The 26349-nt window shown below is 42.4% G+C and overlaps 1 protein-coding gene across 1 annotated transcript in view; it reads right to left on the bottom strand.

Moving 5' to 3' along the window:
- Positions 1-26063, bottom strand: part of LOC114649081 (pleckstrin homology domain-containing family A member 3-like) — a 40203-nt gene extending 14140 nt beyond the window's left edge. Inside the window, exons 1-6 of the mRNA XM_051924371.1 lie at positions 25902-26063; positions 19726-19842; positions 8609-8764; positions 4553-4689; positions 434-595; positions 299-342 (exon numbers count right to left, since the gene is read on the bottom strand). Coding sequence (XP_051780331.1) covers positions 299-342; positions 434-595; positions 4553-4689; positions 8609-8764; positions 19726-19842; positions 25902-26004 — 719 coding nt within the window. The 5' untranslated portion in view covers positions 26005-26063. The remainder of the gene's footprint in view (positions 1-298; positions 343-433; positions 596-4552; positions 4690-8608; positions 8765-19725; positions 19843-25901) is intronic.
- Between the last annotated feature and the right edge of the window lie 286 nt (positions 26064-26349).

Genomic DNA, 26349 nt, shown 5'->3' on the forward strand with positions numbered 1-26349 from the left:
CGTGAAGCAAACCCAGGTCTCCTTACTGTGAGGCAACCATGCTACCACTGCGCCACTCTTGATGGAAATCATCAAAGAAAAAAGCAAAAATTAACCATGCCTGTCTCAAATAAAATTTCGACATAACAGAAGTAAAAATGCAGAATTTTACACAAAACCAACCATTACGTGCACAACTGATCACTGTTGTTGCCACCTTTAGGATTTTAACCTTTAATTCCACCAAATCAGTATTTATGTCACTCTTTTTGGTGGAAGGATGAGACCTTTACATGGCAAGATTTAATTTCCAACTCACCTGTCAGAAGGAACAGCTCCAGCGTGACTAGCAGATCGTCTCATCTGCATGAAGACATGGAAGAGAGCACACAAGCATTAAAAGCATAAATAAAGCGCGACAATATGAAACAACTAAATTGCCAAAAACACTTACCCGTCTTAAGCTGAGCCGTACGGGAGAGACTAGGGACTCTGGTGGCGATGGCTGGAGAAGATCAGCAGCCATGCATCTGTCGGCAATGCACATGCATTCCTCCAAGGAGCCTAAAAACTGGTGGCAAGTCTCTTTCAACAAAGATGATGCCTCAGTCATTTTCTAAAGGTAAGTACAAATATAAAGAAGCCAAAAATTAAAATCCGCTCCTTGAATTTTCAAATATTACTAACGGATTTCCACCCTATTTTTGACCTCTTGCTTTCTTATAGCAGATACAGAACTACTTCTCTGGTATTGGATTTTGCGTTTCCAGTATCTTAAGAAGCTTAACTTACTAAGCTTTCTAAATCCTGCCAACTACGCTGATTACTCTGTATGAGTGGCCTTGCATTTATCTGTCTTCCACAATGTTACCTTTACTCTTCATCCCAGAAATGTATTTAACTTGACAGGTGGCCTTTCAAGTAAGGGGAATGAAAAAAAGACAAGGCAGGCAGGTCACGTCTCCCAAATCAACCAATGTGTCTTACAGAACTGACCGCCTACCTGTACTGATCATAAAACAGACAGATAGAGAAAGGAGGAAAACAAGAGGGACAGAATGACAGAGCGAAACATAGAGAGACACAGCAAAAAGTTGTAACCAGGAGATCAGCCAGAGAGAAGCATCTGAGCCCAATGTGCAAAGTGAAAGACAAACTCCAGTAACACATGAAGACGAAAACCAAAGAGACTTTTAAAGCAAGAGATGCTTGCTGCAGTTTAGTCGGAGAATTGCACATCCCAAAAAGAGGCTTTAAATTCTGTCATGAATGATGATATCATGATGGTGTGACCTTTGGCGTATGTCCCCAGCAATTCGTTCTTAGCTACTTAGTCATAAAACGATAGTGGCCATCAGGAAGACATCATTGTGATAAGAATAATAAACAACAAACAAATAAATCGAACTATTAAAATACCTAATGTAGCCACAAAATAAAAGAAATGACACACCAATGATGCAAGATTCGGGGAAAAAGTATCCTAGCCATTGGAAAAAGTCTTAAACTGTGCAATAAATTCATAAATGTATGTTCATTCATGACACTATTCTTACCTATGCGGTTTGTTCCAAAGTGGCAAATGTCAACTGAATCTACCCCTACTCCGAGCAGGAGCCTATCCACATGTCCACGGAGGTATCCCACCTGTGTCTCTGGAAAGCAAACCTGTGCATCAGCCCCTCTAACAATTTAGTACTTAACTATCACTGCTTCCCCACTTCTTTCTGGGGGCTGATTTAGAGATGACCTCTTGGGGATCCTCATCCTTGCTTACCACCTCAGAGTTATGAGAGATGCCGTCTGACTCTGCAAGGTTCAGAAAACAGTTGGACATCTCTAACTCTGGGGTTGACATTTCTGGACAGTGTGCACTTGCCAAATTTCCCCCCGAGGACACATAAAGTTCTATCTATCTACTTCTTACTTTGTGCTTACATCCACCCATGAGGCACCTGTCTCTACCCTGCTGGATGTGAGTCTCCACTTGAACAAATGTAAGGTTGCACACAATCTCCCTAAATGGCAACGGGACAAGTATCCCCAGTTCTATGCAGCAGCTCAAACTATCCAACACCCCACTCAGTTCAGTGATCCTGTACTTGAGGGCACTGGAGTAGTTGGTATCTCTCACAGAAGAAGGCTCCCTAGAAGCTACTTTCCTCAAAGTCCCACATCATACACAACTGATTTGTTGGGTGACACTGCTTAAAACTTTATCAACTGTAAATGTATGTATATGTTTAAAGCATCTACAAGGCATGGATTTACAACTGCTGACCTCCTCTAATTACCTATACCAGCTGTTAACAATACTATCAAGCACCTTGGCCTTCACCCCACCATGTTACTCACATGTACTCCTATCTAGAGTGAAATACTTTTCAAATACTTCTAAGCTTTTATTTTTTTCAGTAATTTTCTTTCACATAACTCATAATCTGTAAGTAAATTGCACTTAAATGAAGATGCCACCAAAAAACAAAATTTTTCATAGTCATTTACCCCTTGTGATTTGAAGTGGCAACTCAGAAAAATTTGGTTCTCATGTTTTCATGGAGAACGGAGATTAAAGGGCAGCTTCTGACAAAATGGGCACCTACAGGTGCATCTCAATAAATTAGAATATAGCAAGTTCCAATAAACAGTCCTCTCCCTTTCCTTCCACTTCTCCAGGAGAGCTTTGTGTGGTGTTTTCCAACTCTAAGTCACCTAAGTGAGGTGAGGTGGCTCCTTTAATGTTGGACTTTGGAGTACTTCCTATGTCATGACATAGCATGATGGAAGCAATTCCAGGTCATGTGGAAGCTCTCCAAAGTAGAGAGACCCTTTCTCGGCAGTGCCCTCTGGGGGCACCAAGGGATCCTAGCAGGGTTGCCAATTCAAACTACATTTCCCATGAAAACCTATAAGAGTCTAAACTGGGACCATACCCAGAGTAGTACTGCCACCTTTCACCGTGAAAGATAAACTGTTCCCGAAAATCAGTCCCCTTCCTAACTAGGATAGGAACCTACATACATCCTAGCGGGATTGCACCTGCACTTATGTAGATCATCTATTATGGCCTTACCACCAGGCAGAGCAATTGTAATCAAAGAGAAAAAGCAGTCTTAAACAAATGAGTTTTAAGTTTAGACTTGAAAAGTGAAAATTAATCAATATTTCTAAGCTCAGATGGTAATGAGTTTCAGTTGCTCTGTTCCTCATAGTGGTAAGACGGACGAAGGGGACAGTCAAGTGGATGGAGGAAGAGGATCTAAAGGTACGGGAGGGAATGGCAACATGGAGGAGGTCAGACACATATGGAGGGGCAAGGTTGTGGGGAGCCTTAAAAGTTAGTAGGAGAATTTTGAACTGAATGCGGAACTGAACTGGAAGCCAATGAAGCTGCTGCAAGACGGGAGTGATATGGTGAGTAGAGGGGGTTCTAGTAATGATGCTGGCAGCTGAATTCTGGACCAGTTGAAGCTTATAAAGAGATTTGCGAGAAAAACCAAAGAAAAGGGAATTGCAATAATCCAGACGAGAAGTGACAAGGCTATGAACAAGAATAGCAGTGGTGTGGAGAGTGACGGAAGGGCGAATATGATTAATGTTACGCAAGTGGAAATACGCAGACCGGGAGATGTTATTGATATGGGACTGAAAAGATAAAGTACTGTCAAGGATGACAGCCAGACTCTTAACCTGTGGGGAAGAGGAGACAGAGGAATTATCAATAACAAATGAAAAATGATCAGTCTTGGATAATGATGATTTTGTACCAATGAGGAGAACCTCCGGTTTGTCACAATTTAATTTAAGAAAATTTGAAGAAAACCAGGATTTGATTTCTGCTATGCAATCAATAAGCAAGGAGGGTGGGAAGGAAGCAGTAAGGTTTGCTAGTGAGGTAGAGCTGGGTGTCATCAGCATAACAGTGAAGATGAATGTTATATTTACGAAAGATATTACCAAGGGGAAGGAGGTAAATAATGAAAAGAAGGGGCCCCGGGACAGAGCCCACCTGAAGCAACAGTGGTGGGTTGGGATGTGAATGTTTTAAGCTGAATAGAGTGCGGCCTAAGAGGCAGGATCTGAACCAATCTAATGGAGTGTGGGTAATGCCAATCGAAGATAATCTGTTGAGAAGAGTAGTGTGACAAATAGTGTCAAAGGCTGCACTCAGATCAAGGAGGATGAGGACAGTGATTAAAACAGAATCAACTGCCATAAGGAGGTCGTTAGTAATTTTGATAAGTGCCATTTCTGTACTATGGAGGGGGTGAAAACCAGACTGGAACTGTTCATACAGATTATTTTGAGATAAATGAGAATGAAGTTGAATAGCCACTATTTTCCCAAGAATTTTGGAAATGAAGGGTAGATTAGAAATAGGACAAAAATTACTGAAATCAGTCAGAGATAGATAGATAGATAGATAGATAGATAGATAGATAGATAGATAGATAGATAGATAGATAGATAGATAGATAGATAGATAGATAGATAGATAGATAGATAGATAGATAGATAGATGTAATACCTTTCCATAGATATGAAAGGCACTATATAAATGATGAATTGGTACCTGTGTATCTGGAGTCTGGCTTTCCTCATCTGGCTGCACAGACTTTTGGATTTTTTGGACCTGCTCCAAAAGTAGGTCGCAGTAAAGTCGAAGTTCTGACATCTTTGACTTCAGACACCGTCCAGCATCATTTAGCTCTGGAGACAGTAAATGTGATTAGGAACACTGAAGGATTCCTCATTCTCACAACTAACGCTACATTGACATTCTAACTACTAAAACGCTGACCTTCGTCTCCATTTTCACCTTTTATCCACAGTGCCCCGATGTTTTTAACGGCTGAAAACAGAGATGGCGATAAATGCTCTGCAGAGATGTACGTTTCTGAAAACACTGCGGTGTGGATGGGTGAAAATAAACAGTTTTTGAAAACGTACAGTCTAGTCATTCTCTGATTGGTTCATGCTTATTATGACGCACTTCCCTGACTGGATCCTGTTCATTTCAATATCTCATTCTTTGACAGGTCACCCTTTTTGAAAGAAATCTATATTCCAAAGTAGTGGACACAGAAGACTTGCTTTCCATGGTGCTGGTTGAGTTGCATACCTGTATGTATCTAAATTGTAGTTTGTATATTACGTGCACATTATTACGTATCTACAGTTTTACAATAAATCCCATGGCTAGCACCATAACTATCCCTTAAAAAAGTGTTTCTCAGCATTTTTGGTGTTGCGACCCACTTTTTCCCATACGAGTGTCTTTGTGACCCACTAAGAATAGATCATTAGAGTAGGGTTGGGCTCCTTTAGTGAATCAAGCACAATCGTCACAGCCACTAAACGACCAACTTTCAACATAAATACCAATATAAACAGCAGCTACTTGTGACCCAGCAGCAGCAGCCCACAACCCGACCCATTGGCCTTAAAGAATAACAATTTCCTCATTGGTTTCCACTGATGCAAACATGCCCATTGTAGAAGAATGGCTATGTCATTTGTGTTTTAAGTCATTTTATTGTGGGCATAGATTAGTGGTTCCTAAACTTTTCTATGCCCTGCACCCCTAGAAAATGTGTGATTTATGTTCGTACCCCCTACAATAATAACATCACATTTCAAGATGAAGAAGTCAAATTTCTAATTTTTGAACCACATATAGTACTTAACAAACTGAACTCAAAAAATAAGCTTTTAAGTAATAAATTTAAAATATAAATTGAGCAATTTGCCTTTATAAATCTCAATAATCTTGTAAATGTGTCCCTCATGACACTCGATTGACGATACGAGGGTTAAGGTATCCCGCAAAGCATCAAGTGCCACAAGGAAATAATACACAAACAGAGATCAAGAGGTTTGGGGGCTTGGAGACCCCCATGAAGCAACAGATGCCGGCATGTCCCAAAGCAGTGAAACACACAGTCGATGCGCTTTGTCCCTGATAACACCTGCACTGTAGTTCAAAAACACAGTTAAAATTGCTGCGCTACTGCCAGGACCTACAGCAGGAAAGATGAGCTGAGTGTACGCAGCTGGTGTTCCATCCAATTCAGTCCCCCCCCCGGCAAAAAAGTCAAGCAAACCTTGAAATATGTAACATTTCACTATCAGGGCTGGCACAGAAATCAATGCTAGACCTTGGCCTTCTCTACTAATCATTGTCAGGTCCAAATTCCATTCTCTTAAAAAAGCTATTCGCCTTTTAAAAATGCTCCACCCACAGCAAGGAACCCGTGAGAATTTTGACCAATCACGACACAGCCTTCTTTTTTGTCACAACCCCCTGAAATGCCATCTCGCACTCCCTGGAGGTATGACCACCCTGTTATGATTTAGGCGGTAAACTGATGCTTTGTAGCATATTTCTTTAAGAGAAGCCATTTGCCAGCCGTTGTAAGGGTTGCATCCCTCATCACTAGGGGCGGGGCCTCTGGGGTTATGACCTTGACTTGATCAACAACCAGCATAAAAGGCGGGCCTTTCGTTAGACACCTTATCTGATCTACAGATAAAATTCCTTACTTTCATTTTGATACTGTGGGCTTTCATTTCTTGTATTTCCTGGTTACGACTTATTGCTGTCACAAGCCGTCTACTAAAGCAGAAGGCATGCTAGTAGTCCGGGACCGACCAGGACTGAGGTGGTAAAAATAGAGGGAGATGCTCCAAAAAGAAGGTAATTTTATTAAAATGATAGATGGAAAAAAATAGTTGCTGATGTAAATATATAATCCTGTGACAAAACAAATCTAATTATGAAAATTGAAAGAAGAAAAAAAACAGAATATGCAAAACATAGAGGCTCTTACATGATATATTCTTAGTCACTATTCCATGTAAGGTGTGAGGGATGGCCGGCAGCTCATCTCAGCCGACACATCCAAGACGCTAGATGGCGTCTTCCCTGCAGCATGGAGGTGCCCCGGATTCCTGCAGGGCACCATGGGAGATGGAGTTCGGCTTCACAGCCCTGCTGTGTGCTGTGGGTGTCATCGTGTGATGCTGCAGGGAGACGCAGGGATTTTTATTTTCCCTATAGCCCAGAAGTACTCCCAAGTCATGAGGACAGAAGAATAGAAGTATTTCCGGGCTGAAGAAAAATACAAGTCTCTATCTGACCCGGAAGTGCTAAGGAATCACATGGACAGAAGGACAAGAGCACTTCCTGATCAAGAAGGATTATGAGAGACCCAGCAATCTGAGCTGGAGTTGGGAGGTTGGGTGACGAAGCTGCTGGGAGAGGAGGATTGTATTATTGAGATTTATTAATTATTGATTTATTGTTTATTGGGGTGATTGTGTTGCTTTGGAGCACGAAATTGGAATTAAAACATTTTTTAGTGCTTTTACTTGGTGTCTTGGATGTTTGTCTGCATGGTTTGAGGAGCGACAGCACCCTCTAGTGTCACAAAGGGGTATCAGCATCCTTGAAATAAAACAAAACTGGACTCTGTTTTAGCCCCTAAATGCAACTCCTCAAGCAAAAAAAATCTCAGGAGCTGTTTTTGGTTCTAAGGAGTCTAACCCACTCCTTAACATCAACCAACTGCTCAGCCACCAGGCGTCTCTTAGCCTGGCATACCTCGTACAACCTAACCCTTCTTCTCAAACCTCTCCAAATGATCGTTTTTCCCCTCTTGCGGCCACAACTATACTTATAAAGGCTTCTCAATTCCCCTGGTCAGCTTGCCTAAATATACAGAGATACCATTTCAGGCCTGTCGGGGAATCATACACCATGAGCAAAAATCAAAGTATTCAACAGCAAAATACACATAAATAAACACTAAATAACAAAAATAAAAAACACGCTTATACCTAACCTCGAGGTTACTAAGACATAAATGGAAACGTTAGAGTATATCTACACTTATTAATCCAAAATGGACTTCCCTATAGCTGTCTTTCGCCTTTCCTAGGCACCCCCGACTGCGTTTAGCTTTGGCGCCACCTTTTAAAACACCAGCCGATAAATGTGGAATATTACACGTGAGGCTTGTACCTGAAACAAATGATGAAAATGAAAGAAACAACCTGCTGGTAAGTCCAAAAACCTTGTTATGTATTTTTTTTCCCCCCCGTTGTAAACTTGCTGGCATATTGTTCATTGTGGTTCATGCATAATGCTTATTGAGAAGCTTGCTGTCCAGTATCTGTCTGCACTATTCTGTGTTAGTGTCGCGGTGAGGCTATAGCGCCACAATTGCATGTTATTTGACTTTGATTTTGCCTCTCGTCTGGGTTATAGTGACTACAGTTTATGTCTATTTTCTTTTGTTTTGGCCTTTCGCTGTTTCTCCTGGTATACTCACAAATTCAGCTCTCCTGTTTTCCAGTTTGGGAACCCCTGACAGAGAGAGTTTCATAAATGAGGTGAAGATGCTAGTGTGGACGGAGATCATTTTCATTTTGACGACATCGTTGTGTGGATGTAGCCTAAGAACTTCTGACATGGACGGCAGGTAGCCGAGGTCTCTTATCATTCTGAATGAGAGAGTCCAGAGCAGATCTTAAATAACATCTAGCAGGCCTACAAAAACTGGTGCCTTTTAAATAACTAGAACATTCTGAGCCTTCCACCTGCTTCTTAACCTCTTGGTTTTGTTACCTTTTTCCTTTTTGGTCCGACCATCCGAGAGACACGCCTTAGCTGTTCCAAGAGCAACCAGCCACTTCTGCCTCTCTGCAGCATTCAGGGCCTTGAGGTAGAAACACTGCTCACCTGGGATGGTGAGATCCAAGCGAGTGTTGTCGCCATCATGCACTAGGAGGAAAGCAAAGACAGACACTCAGACGCTTGAACTCTGCTGCTCTGTCAGGCCTTGTCCACACGTTCCCGGGCATTTATTTTTTAAAATGTCGCTTTTTGTATGCGTCTTGGCCTTTTGTCCACACACAAACTGCGGTTTAGGTCCCTGAAAACAGACCTTTTGAAAAGCTCCTTCCAGGGTGGTGATGTTTAGAAACTCCATGTTCACTGTTTACATGTAGACAAAGAAAAACGGAATTTTTGGCTTGTAACGTCAGTGTGTACACCATTATCTGTTTTGTTTACGTGAGGTGTTTCGTACAGTGGCAGGCATAGCTAAAGTAGTGTTGGTGTTAACTATGCTAACGGGACTTTTTACATGCTTACACTTAAACGTACGATTACTTTATTACTATATTGAGAAACAGAGGCGTCAGAATACGCTACGGAGGTCACTGCCACATTGAACACTCCCGATGACACCGACCCAGCCCCAACATCGCCACTTTGGGACGAGACCCAGTCAGACCTCTCGTTGGTGGGACAAATTTGAGAATGAAGTGGTTGTTGCTGAAAAATGGCGAGAGAGTTTTCCTGTGTCAAGGACATCGCTGTTGTCTTTGAATGAGCAGCTTCACCCGCACATCGAAGGAAAGACAACTGTAATGAGATCACCTGTCAGTGTTGTTATAAAAGTTGCCTCCGCAACAAGGTAAGATTACACAAGATGGCAAACGCCAGACAGACAGGGGGTGTCTAAAATAGTAAGGCGAGTGTGTGAAGCAATTACAGTCCACTTGAGCCCACTTGACAGCGGATTTCATGTGGATGGAGATTTTTTAAAAAACAGTGCACGCGTGGATGGGATTTTTTTTAAGAACGAAGGAGGAAAACAGTTTTAAAAAATACCTGGGTACGTGTGGACTAGGCCTCAGTCTGACAGTTTCTTTTATTAAAAGAAATATACGCCAATTGCATAGTGCAAATAACTACTGAACAGTTAGAACTATTAAAATTATTGACTTGATGTTATTTTGGACAATTTAGGTCAATAGGAAGGGCTACTGTTTGTGAACAGGCCAAGGTTACAAAATTGATTACCGCAATTGAAGAGCTCCAAACAAAATATAAGCGAGTTACAATTTACATCACTTAACAGACAGAAATTCACCAAATGAGAGGGTCTTGAAACACTTCTTAAACATCTTGAGGGAGTCAGAAGTTCTGAATGGAGATGGGTAGCTTGTTCCTCATCTGGAGTCCTGTGTGCAGTTTTGGTTTCCAGGCTACAAAAAGGACATAGCAACACTAGAGAAAGTCCAGAGAAGAGCGACTAGGCTGATTGAGGGCTACAGGGGATGAGTTATGAGGAAAGATTAAAAGAGCTGAGCCTTTACAGTTTAAGCAAAAGAAGATTAAGAGGAGATCTGTGTGATGTGTTTAAAATTATGAAGGGAATTAGTACAGTGGATTGAGACGGTGACTTTAAAATGAGCTCATCAAGAACACAGGGATACAGTTAGAAACTTGTGAAGGGGAAATTACACACAAACTTTAGAAAGGTTTTCTTCACACAAAGAACCACAGACACTTGGAATAAGTGACCAAGTAGTGTGGTAGACAGGAGTGTGGTATAGCGGGTCCGCGGCATCCGAAAAAAAAGGTCGGTTTTTAAATCAGTATAGCCGTGCCGTTCTCCGTGTGCGCGACTGCACGACCGCGGGGAGTTAATGAGGTGATCGGAGCGAGTCGCACCTGCATGTGTGGGTGTGGTCATTCTTGTTTGCCTCATTGGCTTCCTGCAGCATGTAATTAAGGCGCTGCGCCCACGGAGACACCTGTGGGTGTGTATATATAGATGGATGTATACGAGCGGAGGGGGGATATAAATCTGAGAGAGAAACCGTGGAGGAGGATAAAAATCGGAGAGAGAGAAATCGTGGAGGAGGAAAAGTAAGGAGAAAGGTTGATGGAGAGAGAAAAGCAGATGCAGTAAAAGGTCGGAAAACAGCAGTCAGAGGGTGACGATCCAGACACCTGGAAGGTGGAGACGCCATGATCTGGGGTCCTGTGAAGGAGCGTTATGGTGATGCGCTCTGGAGGCTGGTTCGCCCCACTGAATGTATGAGTGAGTGGGGTGAGCAGGAGAGGTGCCCTCCCGAAGGATCTGAGGAGCGACTGCGGGTGCGCAAAGGATCGAGGGAGGAGAGTTGAACTTGGCGGTCTGGCAGTGACATCCTGATAGGGGGCCAAGACGAAGGTTAACTGAAGGAGCTCGTGGTTGTTGGTTCTCTGTGGAGCGGAAGATGCAATGGAGGAGGGCTGGAGAGTAAGGAGAGACTGCGTTTTAACTACCGCATATATTAACCATGTTTTATGGATTTATTTATTGTTGATTTTTATCCTCCCTGGACCTTTATTTTATGGATTTATTTATGGAACTTTGGACACTGCACTTTTGCACTTTTTGATTGTTATAATAAAAACACGTTTTTACTTTTGGAAATATCCCCTGGCTTCATGTGAGATTTGTTCCTATTTGTCAGCTCAACTCGGTGACATTACTGACGGTGTTGGGTTCAGGGCTCCCATAAGGATGTTGGGAGCCTGGAGAGAACACGCATCATCACAAGGAGCACTTTAGGGACTTTCAGAACTCAACTTGATGGTTTTTTAGAAGAATTAAGTGGATAGAACTGGTGAGCTTTGTTGGGCTGAATGGCCTGCTCTCGTCCAGATTGTTCTCATGTTCCACCTGCCAAGAAACTAAACAAGAACAGAGTCTGGACTGAGATTTGATATCACACAGAGGTGGCATCACTAGACAGCTTTCATCAGCAGACCTGAGTGGTTGAGAAGGAGCAGAGAACCTCAGAAGTGTCTCCATATATATATATATATATATATATATATATATATATATATATATATATATATATATATATATATATATATATATATATATATATATATATTATATATAGGTGCTGACCTACTGACCACTCTGTAGACCACCTTCAAGGATTTAAACTTAATGTGTGCTGCTACAGGAAGCCAATGTGGTGACCTGAAAAGAGGACTGACATTTTTCATCTTTGGCAGGTTGAACACCAGACCTGCTGCTGCATATTGAATCATCTGCAGTGGCCCGGTGACACATACAGGGACTGTTGGCTGCAGACAGTTGCAGTAGTTCAGCCGTGATACGATCAGAGACCAGACCAGGAGTTGTGCTGCATACTCTCTCAGATATGGTCTGATCTTGTGGATATTGTACAGAGTGAATCTGCAAGACTTGGAAACTACAGCGGTCCTTCAAGGCTCATGTTGCTAATCATCTCTCACCACCCCAAGGTTGCATACCAACTTGGCAGGTGTTGGTGATAATGAACCAAGCTGAACAGAGATGGGGTGCCGAATAGATGGATAAGCTGGGATAAAAAGAAGGTCTGTCTTTGCAAGGTTGAGCTGGACATGGTTTTGCATCATCCAGATTGCAATATCAATGAGACGTGTCGAGATTGTAGCTGATACCGTGTGGTCCACTGGAGGGGACGACGGGTATAGCTGTGTTCTAATGTTCATTATAAAGGAAGAACACCCATCCCTCCAGGCCCACCCAACACATCCCAAAGCCCCATGTAAACAAGAAAATGTGGAGAAAAGCTGCAAGATCTAGAGGAGTCAGAAGGGAAGGCACTGCCACACACATACACACAGAACAATTGTTGACCCCAATTTACCTTTAACATGGCTTATTATATATTTATACGAGGTGCGATCCAAAAGTTCCCAGAATGCATTTATTCTGCAGCCAGAAGGGTTTGGTTATATCAATCGCCGCTAGATAGCAGTTCAAGTTGTCCTTGAGAGCTGTTATCACGCATTATAACGTCAGCGCAGTTGTTTTTCAAGTCGCAGTTCTCGTTTAAACTTCGGTTGTGTCTGTGAAGGGTTGTTCATGAAAATGAGTGATTTGAAAGAGTAAAGAGTGTGTGTTAAATTCTGTTTTAAACTGGGAAAGCCATGAAATGTTGCAACAAGCATTCTACAGGGATGTTTTAAGGCATTTGCGAAATCGAATTCGCCGAACACGTCCTCAGATGTGGGCTAACAAGTCATTTCTTTTGCATCACAACAATGCACCAGCTCACACATCTCTGACTGTGCGCGAATTTTTGGCTTCTACAAAGTTTACTGCCATTCCCCACCCTCCGTACTCACTTGATTTAGCGCTGTCTGATTTTTTTTTATTTCCTAAGATGAAGACGAGGCTCAAGGGATGCAGATTTGAGACGGTGGAGGAGATCCAAGCGGTAACAACCGACGTCTTGAACACACTGACAAAAAACGACTTCCAGAGGTGCTTCGAATGGTTGAAATCTCGCTGGGATTGGTGTATCAACTCAGCGGGTGACTATTTTGAAGGAACTGTTCACCATTAATTGTTATTTGGTGTGTATGCTTTTAAATAAATGCATTCTGGGAACTTTTGGATCGCACCTCGCACCGCCAGGAGGAGCTCTTCCAACAGCATGGACATGCCCCGAGTTCCAGCAGGGCCTCATGGACCATGTAGTGTTTATACCCAGCCCTGCTGGATACCTTGGGGGTCACCGGGAGTCGCTGTAGGGGGGCTCGTGGACTCTTATGTGCCCTATAACCCGGGAGTACGTCACGGTCACGTGACAGGAAGGAACGACGTGCTCCCGGGTTGAAGAAAAGGACTGTTTACCCTGACCCGGAAGGAATAAGGAACTGTGGACTGTTGGACAGGAACACCTCCGGGTCAGGGTGTATAAAAGGACTGTGGGAAAGCCCAGACACTTAGCTGAGCTGGGAGGTAGGGTGGCGAAGTGACTGGGCGAGGAGGAGAGATTTGTGATTGTATTATTGAGAATTTATGAGTAGTGTGGAGTGGTGGGTGCTTGGTGCACTGTACAAGAGTACAATAAAAGAGTCTTGTGCTTTTACAGCTTGTCTGAAGTGGTACCTGAGTGTCCGAGAGGTGGATCGAGGGCTTATCTGCTACAATATATATATATATAAAGGATTCAGAGTTTAATTGGAGTTCCATTTGAAAATGAATGTTTACAAAAGTAACACACATTTAATATTTGTACATATTTAAAATGTAATTAAAATAGCAAGTTTTTGATACAACAAAACCAGTACTAAGTAAAGCTTACTATAAATAGCTTTTGCTCAAAAAACTTGATTTGAAAGTGTATGCTGTGGTGAGTGGCTGGGGGTGGCACCCAGCCAGGGCGCCCAGGAGGACCAGAGGAGGGTTTACGCCTCCTCCAGACCACGAGGGGGTGACCGCCCCGGTGGCTTTGGGGACCACGGGAACAGAGCTTAGTAGCTCAACCCTATAGGGGCCCGTGGTCACCGCCAGGGGGCACCCCAATGCCTGTGAAGCCCTGATCCTCAGCACTTCCGCCACACCCGGAAGTGCTGGGGGGAAGAAGACCGGGGAGACCTGGAGTGCTTCCGGGTGTGCAGCTGGTACTTCCGCCACACTGGGGAGTGCTGGCGGAAGCTAATCGGGAGGTACCTGGAGCACGTCCGGGTGTGTATTAAAAAAGGGGCCGCCTCCCTCCATTCGATGGCTTGAGTCGGGAGTGTAGAAGACGAAGTCTTGGTGGAGAGGAGTGGAGGCGGGCCTGAAGAGGCAAAGGCATTGTGAGGCCTGGACTTTGGGGGAGTTTTGGGGTTGCGTGTGCACTTTATTGTTGTAAATATGTATAATAAACATGTGTTGGGTGAACCATCGGTGTCCACCAGTCTGTGTCCGGGCCAGCATCCACAATGCATAATAAACATCAGATTAACAGAATTACAAAGGAAAAAGAAATACAAAAACATTTAAGTACATGATTGGGGTTTTGCTTTTTTGCCTTCTGCATACAAGTTCAATTTGCAATCTTCATGTGGCAAATGTCTGAAAAGAATTGCTGGCAGATAACTCTCATTAAATCAACCAAAAAGTGAGTGACTGAAAATCAGGGGCTTTCCAACAATAGGCTAAGGCCAACTCTGTGGCTTGTGGGAAAGTGAAAAAAGAAAGAGCAGAAAGGCCCAGAAGATGGAAGACTTGAGGAGTCACGGAAGAGGACAGATGACACACTCTGTGACACAACTTGCTAAAAGGCTGACCCTGTGGGACGTCCCCAGTACGCATATGAAAAGGAGCCTGGGAGAGCGGAAACAACAAAGAAACTGGAAAAACTCGTAATTAAATGTTTACAGGGGGTCAGATACAACGATGGACGGAGCCTTCACATATAAAAAAATATTCACCCCCTTGGACGTTTTACTGTTTCATTGTTTCACAACATTGAATCTCAGTGGATTTCATTTGGCTTTTTTGACAGGAAAAAGTGGAAACAGCTCTTCTGCAAAGTGGTCTAAATTAATGACAAGTATAAAACAACAACCAGGACCAGGCAGCCATGTTTCATGGATGTGCATGGAGAGCAAAGGCTAGCCTGTCTGGTCCAATTCCACAGAAGGGCTACTGGAGCACAAATTGCTGAAAACGTCAGGCTGGCCATTAGAGAGAGAGAGAGAGAAGTGTGAGGACACGCAGTGCATCACGGCCTGCTGCTTATGGGGCAGTATAGCAAACAGACTGCTCAGAGTGACCATGCTGACCCCTGTCCAACGCTGAAAGAAATTTGACGTTTTGTGACAAATGTAATGTAATGTAACATTTTCTATTGCATGCTGGGGATTGGTTTCTGTATATGACAGACCAAATACCTATTGATATACAGGAGTGTTAGATGATATTCTGATTTCCAATATCCCAAAATTATCCTCTATTTAGCAGCGTGCTGTTGATATTATTTATTCTTTTCTCTGTTATTGTTGCAATGATACCGTAGATTTTTTTTTTTTTAACTTGCCTTGTGATTGGTGGGGTTCCTATGGTCGTGTTTCTTAAACTTTTTCTTCTCACGACTCAATCTTGCCCTTCTTAGTCGGTTTTGAGAAAAAAAAGGGGGGGTAGGGGGAGTCCCCTTTGAGCACCAACAGTCATAGTGAAGGGGACTATCCCCCTTGGGGAACTGGCACCAACATACAGTACATAGCATGGGGAGGACCCCCTTGGACAACTGGCACCAACTGTCAATCAGCAGAGCGATGTTGAGTGCTTAAACCAGGGGTCCTCAGTCACGGTCCTGGAGGGCCGCAGTGGCTGCAGGCTTTTTGTTTCAACCCAAGTGCTTAATAAGAAGCACGTATTGCTCGAGTAAAACTTCTGCTTCACTTTAGTTGTCTCGCTTGTTAAGATTTTGAACCCTTATTGCTTATTTTAGTCTTAAGGAGTGGTATTCTTTGTTTTTAATTAGCAATAACATACAAATGACAAAAGAGACCAACATTTCTCTATTTAGCTTGTTACCATTTACACTTGTGCATATTGATCAGGAACTATTGGGTTTAATTAAATACTTGGAAGGAAAGTGAAGAGAAAAAGGTGAAGGACTGAGAATTATTCCTCCATTTTAGCCTTCAAATCATTTGGATGTTACATCTTACCTGAAGAAGGGGCCTGAGTTGCCTCGAAAGCTTGCATATTGTAATCTTTTAGTTAGCCAATAAAAGGTGTCATTCTGCTTGGCTTTTCTCAACATTCATAATGGCTAACACGGTACAACACCCTAGTACTACAAATCATTTGGATGATATCCTTAGAAACGGGAAGAAAATCTAGGATAAGAGAATCACCTGACATAGCAGAGTTAAAGCACTAACAAGCCATGAAATTAAATTACTGGCAAGAATTGCTTTCTAATTAAGTAACCAGGTTAGAACAAAAACCTGCAGCCACTGCGGCCCTCCAGAACTGTGATTGAGGACCCCTGGCTTAAACTAACCACAGCAACCCATCGCAAACCACTCTCGACCCTGAGTGACCCAAAAGGCAATACCCCATGACCTATTTTGGGTTGTGACCCATAGTTGTAAATATCTTTAAGTTAAAGTGTGGGGTATTTCATCTTATATACAATTAAAATAAACGAGTTAGATAGTCTACATTAAAAATGTAGGCTCCAAAGTAGTGAGAAGTCAAGCACAATGACACCTTTTATGGGCTAACTAAAAAAATTACAATCTGCAAGCTTTCGAGGCAACTCGGGCCCCTTCTTCAGGTAACTGGAGTTCCCTGTGTTTATATAGACACCAGGACAAGTAACAATATTGGTAAATCTTTAAGTGAGACATCTTAAATATATCATTGTGGTCAGCAACACAGGAGCGCCGCAGGGGACTGTACTTTCTCCGGTCCTGTTCAGCCTATATACATCGGACTTCCAATACAACTCGGAGTCCTGCCATGTGCAAAAGTTCGCTGACGACACTGCTATCGTGGGCTGCATCAGGACTGGGCAGGAGGAGGAGTATAGGAACCTAATCAAGGACTTTGTTAAATGGTGCGACTCAAACCACCTACACCTGAACACCAGCAAAACCAAGGAGCTGGTGGTGGATTTTAGGAGGACCAGACCCCTCATGGACCCCGTGATCATCAGAGGTGACTGTGTGCAGAGGGTACAGACCTATAAATACCTGGGAGTGCTGATGGATGATAAATTGGACTGGACTGCCAATACTGATGGTCTGTGTAAGAGAGGACAGAACCGGCTATACTTCCTTAGAAGGCTCCGTCAACATCTGTAATAAGATGCTGCAGATGTTCTATCAGACGGTTGTAGCGAGCACCCTCTTCTACGCAGTGGTGTGCTGGGGAGGCAGCATTAAGAAGAAGGACGCCTCATGCCTGGACAAACTGGTGAGGAAGGCAGGCTTTATTGTAGGCACGGAGCTGGACAGTTTGACATCTGTGGCAGAGCGGCGGGTGCTAAGCAGACTCCTATCAATTATGGAGAATCCACTGCATCTACTGAACAGGATCATCTCCAGACAGAAGAGCAGCTTCAGCGACAGACTGCTGTCACCGTCCTGCTCCACTGACAGACTGAGGAGATCGTTCCTCCCCCACACTATGCGACTCTTCAATTCCACCCGGGGGGGTAAACGTTAAAATTATACAAAGTTATTGTCTGTCAGTATACCTGCATTGTTATCAATCTTTAATTTGGTATTGTTCTTTGTTGGTATGCTGCTGCTGGAGTATGTGAATTTCCCCTTGAGATTAATAAAGTATCTATCTATCTATCTATCTATCTATCTATCTATCTATCTATCTATCTATCTATCTATCTATCTATCTATCTATCTATCTATCTATCTATCTATCTATCTATCTATCTATCTATCTATCTATCTATCTATCTATCTGTCTGTCTATCTATCTATCTATCTATCTATCTAAATGTAAAAAATTAATAGACCTCTTCAGGCTAAGATTCATTTAACAACAGGGAAGAACAATGTCTGGTCAAGATCTTTGAATAAGATAACTGTCCAACAAAGTCTTTTGAAGTTTCTGATGACTTTTACCATACAATGTCGGTCTGTAGTCAGGTTGTCTGGGTCAGTGATGTGACCTTCTTAGAACACTCCCTAGTTGCTATTTTGATGTAACTTTAATATCTATTTTTTTAATATCAATATTTTTATTTTGCAATATTTGAAATTTTAATTTGACACATGAGTGATTGCAGAAGAAAGCGACTGAGTCTATTCCTGGTGTGCTATACTAAGTGTTTTTTCATATTGAGGCATACAACACATCCACTACCAACTTCCGAATGACCAGTAGAGAGCTGCCGTCTGCAGAAAATCTCATTAACAGAAGACGTTGATCTCAAACCGTGAGAATAAACAATGGCCGACTCTGTACTTATTTTTTTTGGGGGCGGGGGAGTTTGTAGTGAAGTAATTAAGTCTTCGGACTTCAAGTCCTCCCTGCGTGGAGTTTGCATGTTCTCCCCGTGTCTGCATGGGTTTCCTCCAGGTGTTCCGGTTTCCTCCCACAGTCCAAAGACATGCAGGTTAGGTGGACTGGCAATCCTAAATTGTCCCTGGTGTGTGTGCTTGGTGTGTGGGTGTGTGTGTCCTGCAGTGGGCTGGCACCCTGCCCGAGGTTTGTTCCTGCCTTGCACCCTGTGTTGTCTGGGATTGGCTCCAGCAGACCCCCGTGACCCTGTGTTAGGATATAGCGGGTTGGCCAATGACAGACTGACCGACTTCAAGCCCTAAAATTGTGGGATACTGACTCTGTGTGACCAGGCGTAAGTCACTTCACCTTCCTGTGCTCCAATAGGACGAGAAACAAAAGAAATGTAACCAATTGAGCCTCTGTGGTTTTCCAAGATTTCGAGCGTTTCCACCCTGTTATGTAATTCTATGCCACCAACCAAATGTACAGTATCTTCCGTGTGATCTGTACTGAATGGGACTTGGAAGAACGCCAGCTAGCAAACTGAAAAACAGGTTGAATCTTCCCTGTCTAACAAGAAAAATAGCACAAGGCGTAATTATTTTTAAACATAGCTGTCTGCGTAAATCTGAGGGAGTTGGATCATTAGACAATGGCATCCCGTTCAGCCAGGCTGAAAGAAGAATGCACTGCATTGCTCACCCGTCGCCAGGTGAGGCCCACGAACTCCAACTGGCTCTACTGACTTTCTGCTTCTGTCTGTCCACATTCCAAAGACAGCAGGAGAGAAATTTCTGGCTTTCGTGCCTCAGGGGTTATGGGAGCTGGTCAGGTATGGGCTGCCGTTGCCTTGGAAATGCCCTGACGCAAAGGCAGAGACGAGTGATAAGGAGATAAACTGCAAGTCGGTCATAAAAGAACCCGAAGGGTGGAGTCACACAGGCGATACCTGTGAACACACGGGATCTTATCAGAGCCAAACGGGACCCGCGCTGCAAGCGTGAAAGGAGCAAAAGGTGGTGGCACCTCAAGAGGGTTGAGGAATAAAGTGTCTGCTCTCTGGTGAAGAAACCACCTGGGGAGAGAAAAGAAAGAAGCAAACGGGACCAGAAATACTCACCTTTGATCTCGCACACTGCCATTTTAATGCTCCCTTTGCTGCCTTTACCAACGTCGTCTTGCGAGTCGTAGTAGGACAGGATGGCACCATCCAGGACAAAATAGCGAGGTTGCCATCCTGCAAGTGAAAGGGGGTAGGGGTTGAGGATGAAGGAAAAAAAAAGAATAATATTCATGAAATGGAGGCGCCACAATAGAGAAAGCTGAAATTAACATGTTAGAAAAAACAGGAGAAAAGGTTACATGAGCGAGAAAGACAGGAAATGGAAACAGAAATGAGAAGAACAACTGGTTTAAAAATGACATTGTATTGGTAACACATGTAAGAAAGGCACTATATTGAGCCCGACCCGGCACAGACTTGACACAGGAGGCACGTATAAAATAAAAAGACTTTTATTTTTCTTCAGCTGGAGGGCACATCTTCCCTGTAATCCCTCCAGCCACAACACAGTCCCAAGCACTAATCACTGAGTCACCACACTCCTCTCTCTTTCACCACCACTCCTCCTCAGCTTTGTCCTCCTTCCACCCGACTCTGGCCACTGAGTGGTGGTCACTGGCCCCCTTTTATCAGGTACCCGGAAGTGCCTGACATCCGCCTGCACTTCCAGGTAAGGCGAAACCAGTGCCCAAAAGGGGCCAGCCGCTCCTGTTGCAGCACCCCCTGGTGGCGCCTGCGGAACCCCACAGAGCTGCACAGAACTCCAACCCCCATGAAGCCCTGGGGGAGTCAGAGGCAACGCTGCAACCCAGAGATGCTGCCATCTAAGCGTCCAGGGGGAGATACTAGGCTTTCCACCCTTGTCCCCCTGGCAGATGTGGTGAAGGGGCGTCACACACAATCCATATTACTAACCGAGAATGGTAAACTGGTTGGCATGGACCCAGGTACACAGCGATGGATGCAGGAGACGTACTGCGCAGGCGCCTACAGCGCACGTCTCATAAACCGCAAGCGAAGTCGTATCCACCGCGCACGAAGGAGTCACGGCCCAAAAACGAAAGAGCTCAACTGACGTGAATGAGAAATGAAGCAACAATGCGCCCATAGCTAACGACTAATGACACAGCCACACACAGAAGAGGATTCTGCGCTGCAGCCTGGATTCAAACGGAAGAGGCTACGGAGGCCCACAAAGATAGTACGGAAGGCGCGGGAAAGTAAGAAAGGCAAAGGAGCCTACACAGCATAGTGAAACCCGACATAGTACGGAAGGTGCAGGCGTCACCGCCATATTGTGAGTGGCACTACTGCGGAGTGAAGTTAGGAATAATGTGCTGCTTGGGATTGTACAAACCGCTGAATGCTTTACACCAAATTCAAACACAATACAGCTCAACAATACAAACACGAGCCCACCTGGATAAGATCAATGAACGCAGGCGCCTACAACACGCGTCTGAAACTGCGGAAGCAAAGCAGGCACGGGTTCAAAACGAACGAGCTCGAATGACGGATATACAAACACGAGCCCGCCTGGATAAAATCGATGAACACAGGCACCTACAATGCGCGTCTGAAATGCCACGGGGAAAGCGGGCACGGCTCCAAAACAAACGAGCTAGACTAATGAATTTCAGGATACCCAACGCCGGGGGTAGGCGAACGAAGCGAGCAGGGGGCGGAGCCCCCTTGTTACTTCATAATAACAGCGATTTACATCTTTCTTTAGGATTTTTACAGACTTACAAAATCAGTTAAAGAATATGCAGCTGTATTTGACAACAGGACTTCTGGGCTCATTGAATTATTACAAAATGTCATTGTGGATTTAAAGCTAAATACTAATTCAAATCTAATGCTGGATGGTATTAAAATATAACACAAACAATTGAAACAAGAAGTATCTTAGATACATTTGCCAGATACAGTATGCACAACTCCTGCTTCAGCTAAAGGTTTTTGACTTTCTCCGTTTGAAGATATTCAAGGGCAGGAAGCACATGCTGTACTATCTGCAGGAGGTATGCTATTACCAATAAAATCCACAAGATTTCTTTCAAAGTTATTCATTGCATTTACCCTGCATGATAGTGAGGTTGAAAACGGCGGTTGATTTAATTTGAGGATTTTGTAACTCTGAGGTGAAGAGTTATTGTTGACTACTTTTTGGATGTGTGATCTTGAACCTTTATTTACAAAGGACTGACTACAGGTGTTGAAATTACCTTAAAGGACAAAGAAATTCTGTATCGGTCTTTCATAATGTGAATTTGGAAAATTAGGAGTGGAATGTCCTAAATGTATTCCTTATTTATGATAAATTCCACATTTATAAATGTAATGAGAAGTCAAGGAAAATTACACCTTTTATTGGCTAACTAAAGAGATTACAATATGCAAGCTTTCGAGGCAAATCAAGCCCTTTCTTCAGGCAAGATATTACCTCGAAAGCTTGCATATTGTAATCTCTTTAGTTAGCCAATAAAAGGTGTCACTTTCCTTGACTTCTCATTACATCCATAATGGCTAACACAGTACAACACCCTAGTACTAAGCACATTCATAAATGTCAACAGTCCAAGAAAATGCCTAACTTTACAAAGTTTAAAATTGAATTTGCTCATTATAGTAATACATTGGGAGAATAAAAAATATTCAGGCAAAACATTATTGTAAGGCTTTGAGTCTCTAAGTACTTTCATTTATTTCAACCCTTTAATATTATTTGCATATAACACTTTCAAAATTCACCAACTGTATGTATATATGTACAAAGTCTGCGTGTTTTATATTTCATTATTTAATTTGGAATCTTACAGTTTATACTGGAAATTAGCTGTGCTACCTGTCTAAGAGTGATTGAAATCAAAATAATCCATGTAGACCACAGAGTTAACATTTACAATGTGTCACCTATTGGAATGTGTTTTGTAATGCATGTAGTAATAAAATGAATTGCATTTGTTATTTAAATACATGGCACATCACAAATATTTATAGTAATAAAATGCATCAATACAAATGTGATGTGCCATCTGGTAGAATAAAAAAATCTATGCATATGTCCATGTAATATGCCATTTGATATCGGATTCATAAAAGTGGCGTTAGCGTTTGTGAAGCACCATCTGTTGAAACAACAACTGCAATGCATATACATGTATCTCTGTTATGTGTCATTTGGTATGGGATTCGTAAAACTGATGTTAATTTTTGGGAAGCACCATCTGTTGAAATGACAAATGTAACACACATGTCTCTGTTAAATGCATTTGGTATGGGATTAGTAAAAGAAGTGTTAATGTTTGTAATGCACCATCTGTTGAAATGACATGTGTAATGCATATGTCTCTGTTATATACCATTTGGTGTGGGAGGTGTAAAAGCAGCGTTGATGTTTGTGATGCACCAACTGTTGCAATGACAAATGTAACACACGTCTCTGTTATATGCCATTTGGTATGGGATTCGTAAATGGAGTGTTAGTGTTTGTGATGTACCATTCATTGGAATAACAAATGCAACATTTATGTCTCTGTTATATGACCTTTGGTAAGGAATTTGTAAAAGCAGTGTTAATGTTTGTGATGCACCATCTGTTGAAATGACAAATGTAATGCATTTTATTACTACAAATATGTGGAAATCACCATCTGTTGGAATGACTGAGACATACTAACTGGATGGATTCCCAGATGCACAGACACACATAAAATGACTCTTTAATTCACCAATCCACCTTAAAAGAAAGAAAGAAAGAAAGAAAGAAAGAAAGAAAGAAAGAAAGAAAGAAAGAAAGAAAGAAAGAAAGAAAGAAAGAAAGAAGTGTCCCAGACAGAATAATAAGCATTATGAAGGAAAAGTGAAATGTACACTGGAAAGTGAGAGAAAAAAAAGAGAACAGAGAGTGCAAGTAGGACTGGAGATATTGAGTAATATTTCAGACAAAATTAAATAAATGAACAAATGAATGAATAAATAAATATGCAGATAAATAAAAGAAATGTGAAAAGTGACAATAAACAAACAACAACCTGGAATGTTATCTTTGAGCACATATGCAGGATGGGAGAAAAAGGCTAATCAGATTGATGATTGGAAGAAAAAGAAATTAGGAACAGCGAACAGAAGGACCAGTACAGAGATGGACTGATGACATCTGGACAGAAATAAAGATGGCCAAGGAAAGAAAGGGATTCTGGAAACCACCACTGGTCTCCATGGTCTCTAGATGGACTGCAATCTCTGGTTAGGTCTGGAATGCGAGTATAAATAATTTAATGTGTCACAAAATATAGATTTTTTTTTTTTGCTTATTTCTTAATATATTTATTTAAATCTTTCTTATATTATTTCAGTGATACACACACAAGTTGAAATAAGCTCTGAAATGAAAACTGTCACTTTCACTCATCAAGGATGAGAGGGCGGGCTCTACAGAGTACTGTGTTTTGATTGGTGAATCATTGGTAGTGCAGACAGTATCACATTTACAACGGACATATCAGATGCAAACTCCTAGTGACAAATTAAACTCGCTGCTTTGCACAGGAATCCTGGGTACTCGTGTCATAACTTTGAGCATGTGCAAGAGCCACAGGACTCCTACGTCAAGCAAGGCCCCTACAGCCACTCTGTGGAAGGATTCACCAATCAGAAAACAGCACTCACTGGTCACTAGGGCCTCCCTCTCAACTTTGATGTGAGACAGTGACAGTTTTCATTTCGAGGCTTATTTCATGTTGCATGTGGTATCACTGAAATAAATAAATGAAGAAATAAATATAAGGTAACAAGAAACAAAACATTTTTTACAAATTTAATTTCTGATACTTACATTTCATATTTTATTATTTATTCATTTATTGTCACATATCACAGTACATTTTGTTTATGTGTTACAGTACTTTATTTCTTTATCTTCAAAAAAGCACCCCATATTATGGGGAAAGAACGCAATAACCAATAAATGTGTATAACAAAACGCAATGACAGTCCTAGGTAGAAAGACTGGAAATGAAGGGAAGGATAAAGCAGACATATAAACGAGTAATGAGCAACTACAGTATGAGTGTGCTATATATGTGATTTAAATAGGAAATGCAATGTCAGGGAAGAACATAATATTCTCAAATGTGCTTAATCCCAATTAGGGTCCCCACACTATAGGGGCGTCATGTTGATCCTAAAGATAAATCCCGCACACAACCACAGTGGGCCAATTCGAAATCAGAAATCAATTGGGTGTGGGAGAACCTGATGGGAAACGTACTCTTAATACGAGGAGAACGTGTAAACGCTGTACGAAGTAATGGGAGCTAAATGAAAGCGCAGTAAAGAATAAAAGACAAATCCTGTAGAAGGGATGTTTGGTGTTTGAAACCGTGCTAGTCTGACCAGTCAGACGACAAATATACTAAATAAATAAATACGTTTCACTGAATCAATCGATATAACTCGCTTGAAAACATCGGTTTATAAATGCGGTTTACTTTGTGGGCCCAACTTTACTGGAAAACGCCTGACACTGGTCAAGCCGGTTTAGAAGATGGGTGGACGGATGGATGGAATACAATGTTATTAAGATGTCCGCATCTTCTTCAACGGCATCATTGGAATTCTTATTAGTGCTTGTTAGTTTAGACTGACGAACTGCAGTGAACTAACATTATATAATATATCGCCTTGCATACGTGCACAGTACAACAATAAAGAAGTTAGGAAACGATGCACGGCGAGCAGCAGTTCAATCGTAATGTTGAATCTGTGAAGCGTAAAAGCCAGTTTACAAGCAAAAGTTACGTAACAAATCACATCGGTTGCACTAAAATGTTTATGAACTTGTCATTTACAAGCATTTTGTCTGGTATTTAAAATACTCATCGGTCAATAAATTTGTATTTGCGGAGTTTCAAACCGGCATCAAAAATGAAGCTAGCAGGTGCTGTTCAACGATGAAAGATCACCATAGTCCGGTACGACCGTACGATGCAGACAGTCTTCACACAAACACAGTTTTATGATTTCTTTCCCGCACCAATCCGCTATAGATGTACAACCAAAAACTTTTTGGGCACTAAGCCGTAGGAAGAGAGGCGGTGATGGATGCCACGCGACACTTTTTTTCTTGTTCTTTTTTTTATAACCTCTACCCAAAGGCGCGACAGCAGACGATTTTCACAGTACAGAAGTGTTTGATACAAAATAAAAGAGAGGACTGAAAAACTCACCCGATAAGTAGTTAGTCCATTTGTGCAAAATTCCTTCCATCTCCACAATTCCATTCCATCCCCTTCTGCTGTGAGGGGGTGGGTTGGGGCTGACAATTCCCATTCTGCGCGTCTCTGTTTACAACACGAACCAATCACGGTGGAGGAGTCCAGACATGGTGCATACAGATTGGCTGCTTTCGTTCCACTTTAGACAAAGCTGAGTTGGCACTAGTTGGGCGGGCCAATATAAGTAATTAGCATATAGTCTGTAGCTCAACCAATAGCTGTAAGCAGAGAAGAGGAGTTTAGGAACTGTATACAAAGTAATCTGGTACTTGTAGTTGGTTAACACGGTAAGGGAGCGAATTCACAGCACATCTCCCCGAACGCGAATCCAGCAACATCGGCTCCATTCTTGACATTTGCTCAATTTTTCTTTTTCAATTCACCTCACAGGACTCCTTCT

This window comes from Erpetoichthys calabaricus, chromosome 3 (assembly GCF_900747795.2).
Source record: "Erpetoichthys calabaricus chromosome 3, fErpCal1.3, whole genome shotgun sequence".
Taxonomy (NCBI): domain Eukaryota; kingdom Metazoa; phylum Chordata; class Cladistia; order Polypteriformes; family Polypteridae; genus Erpetoichthys; species Erpetoichthys calabaricus.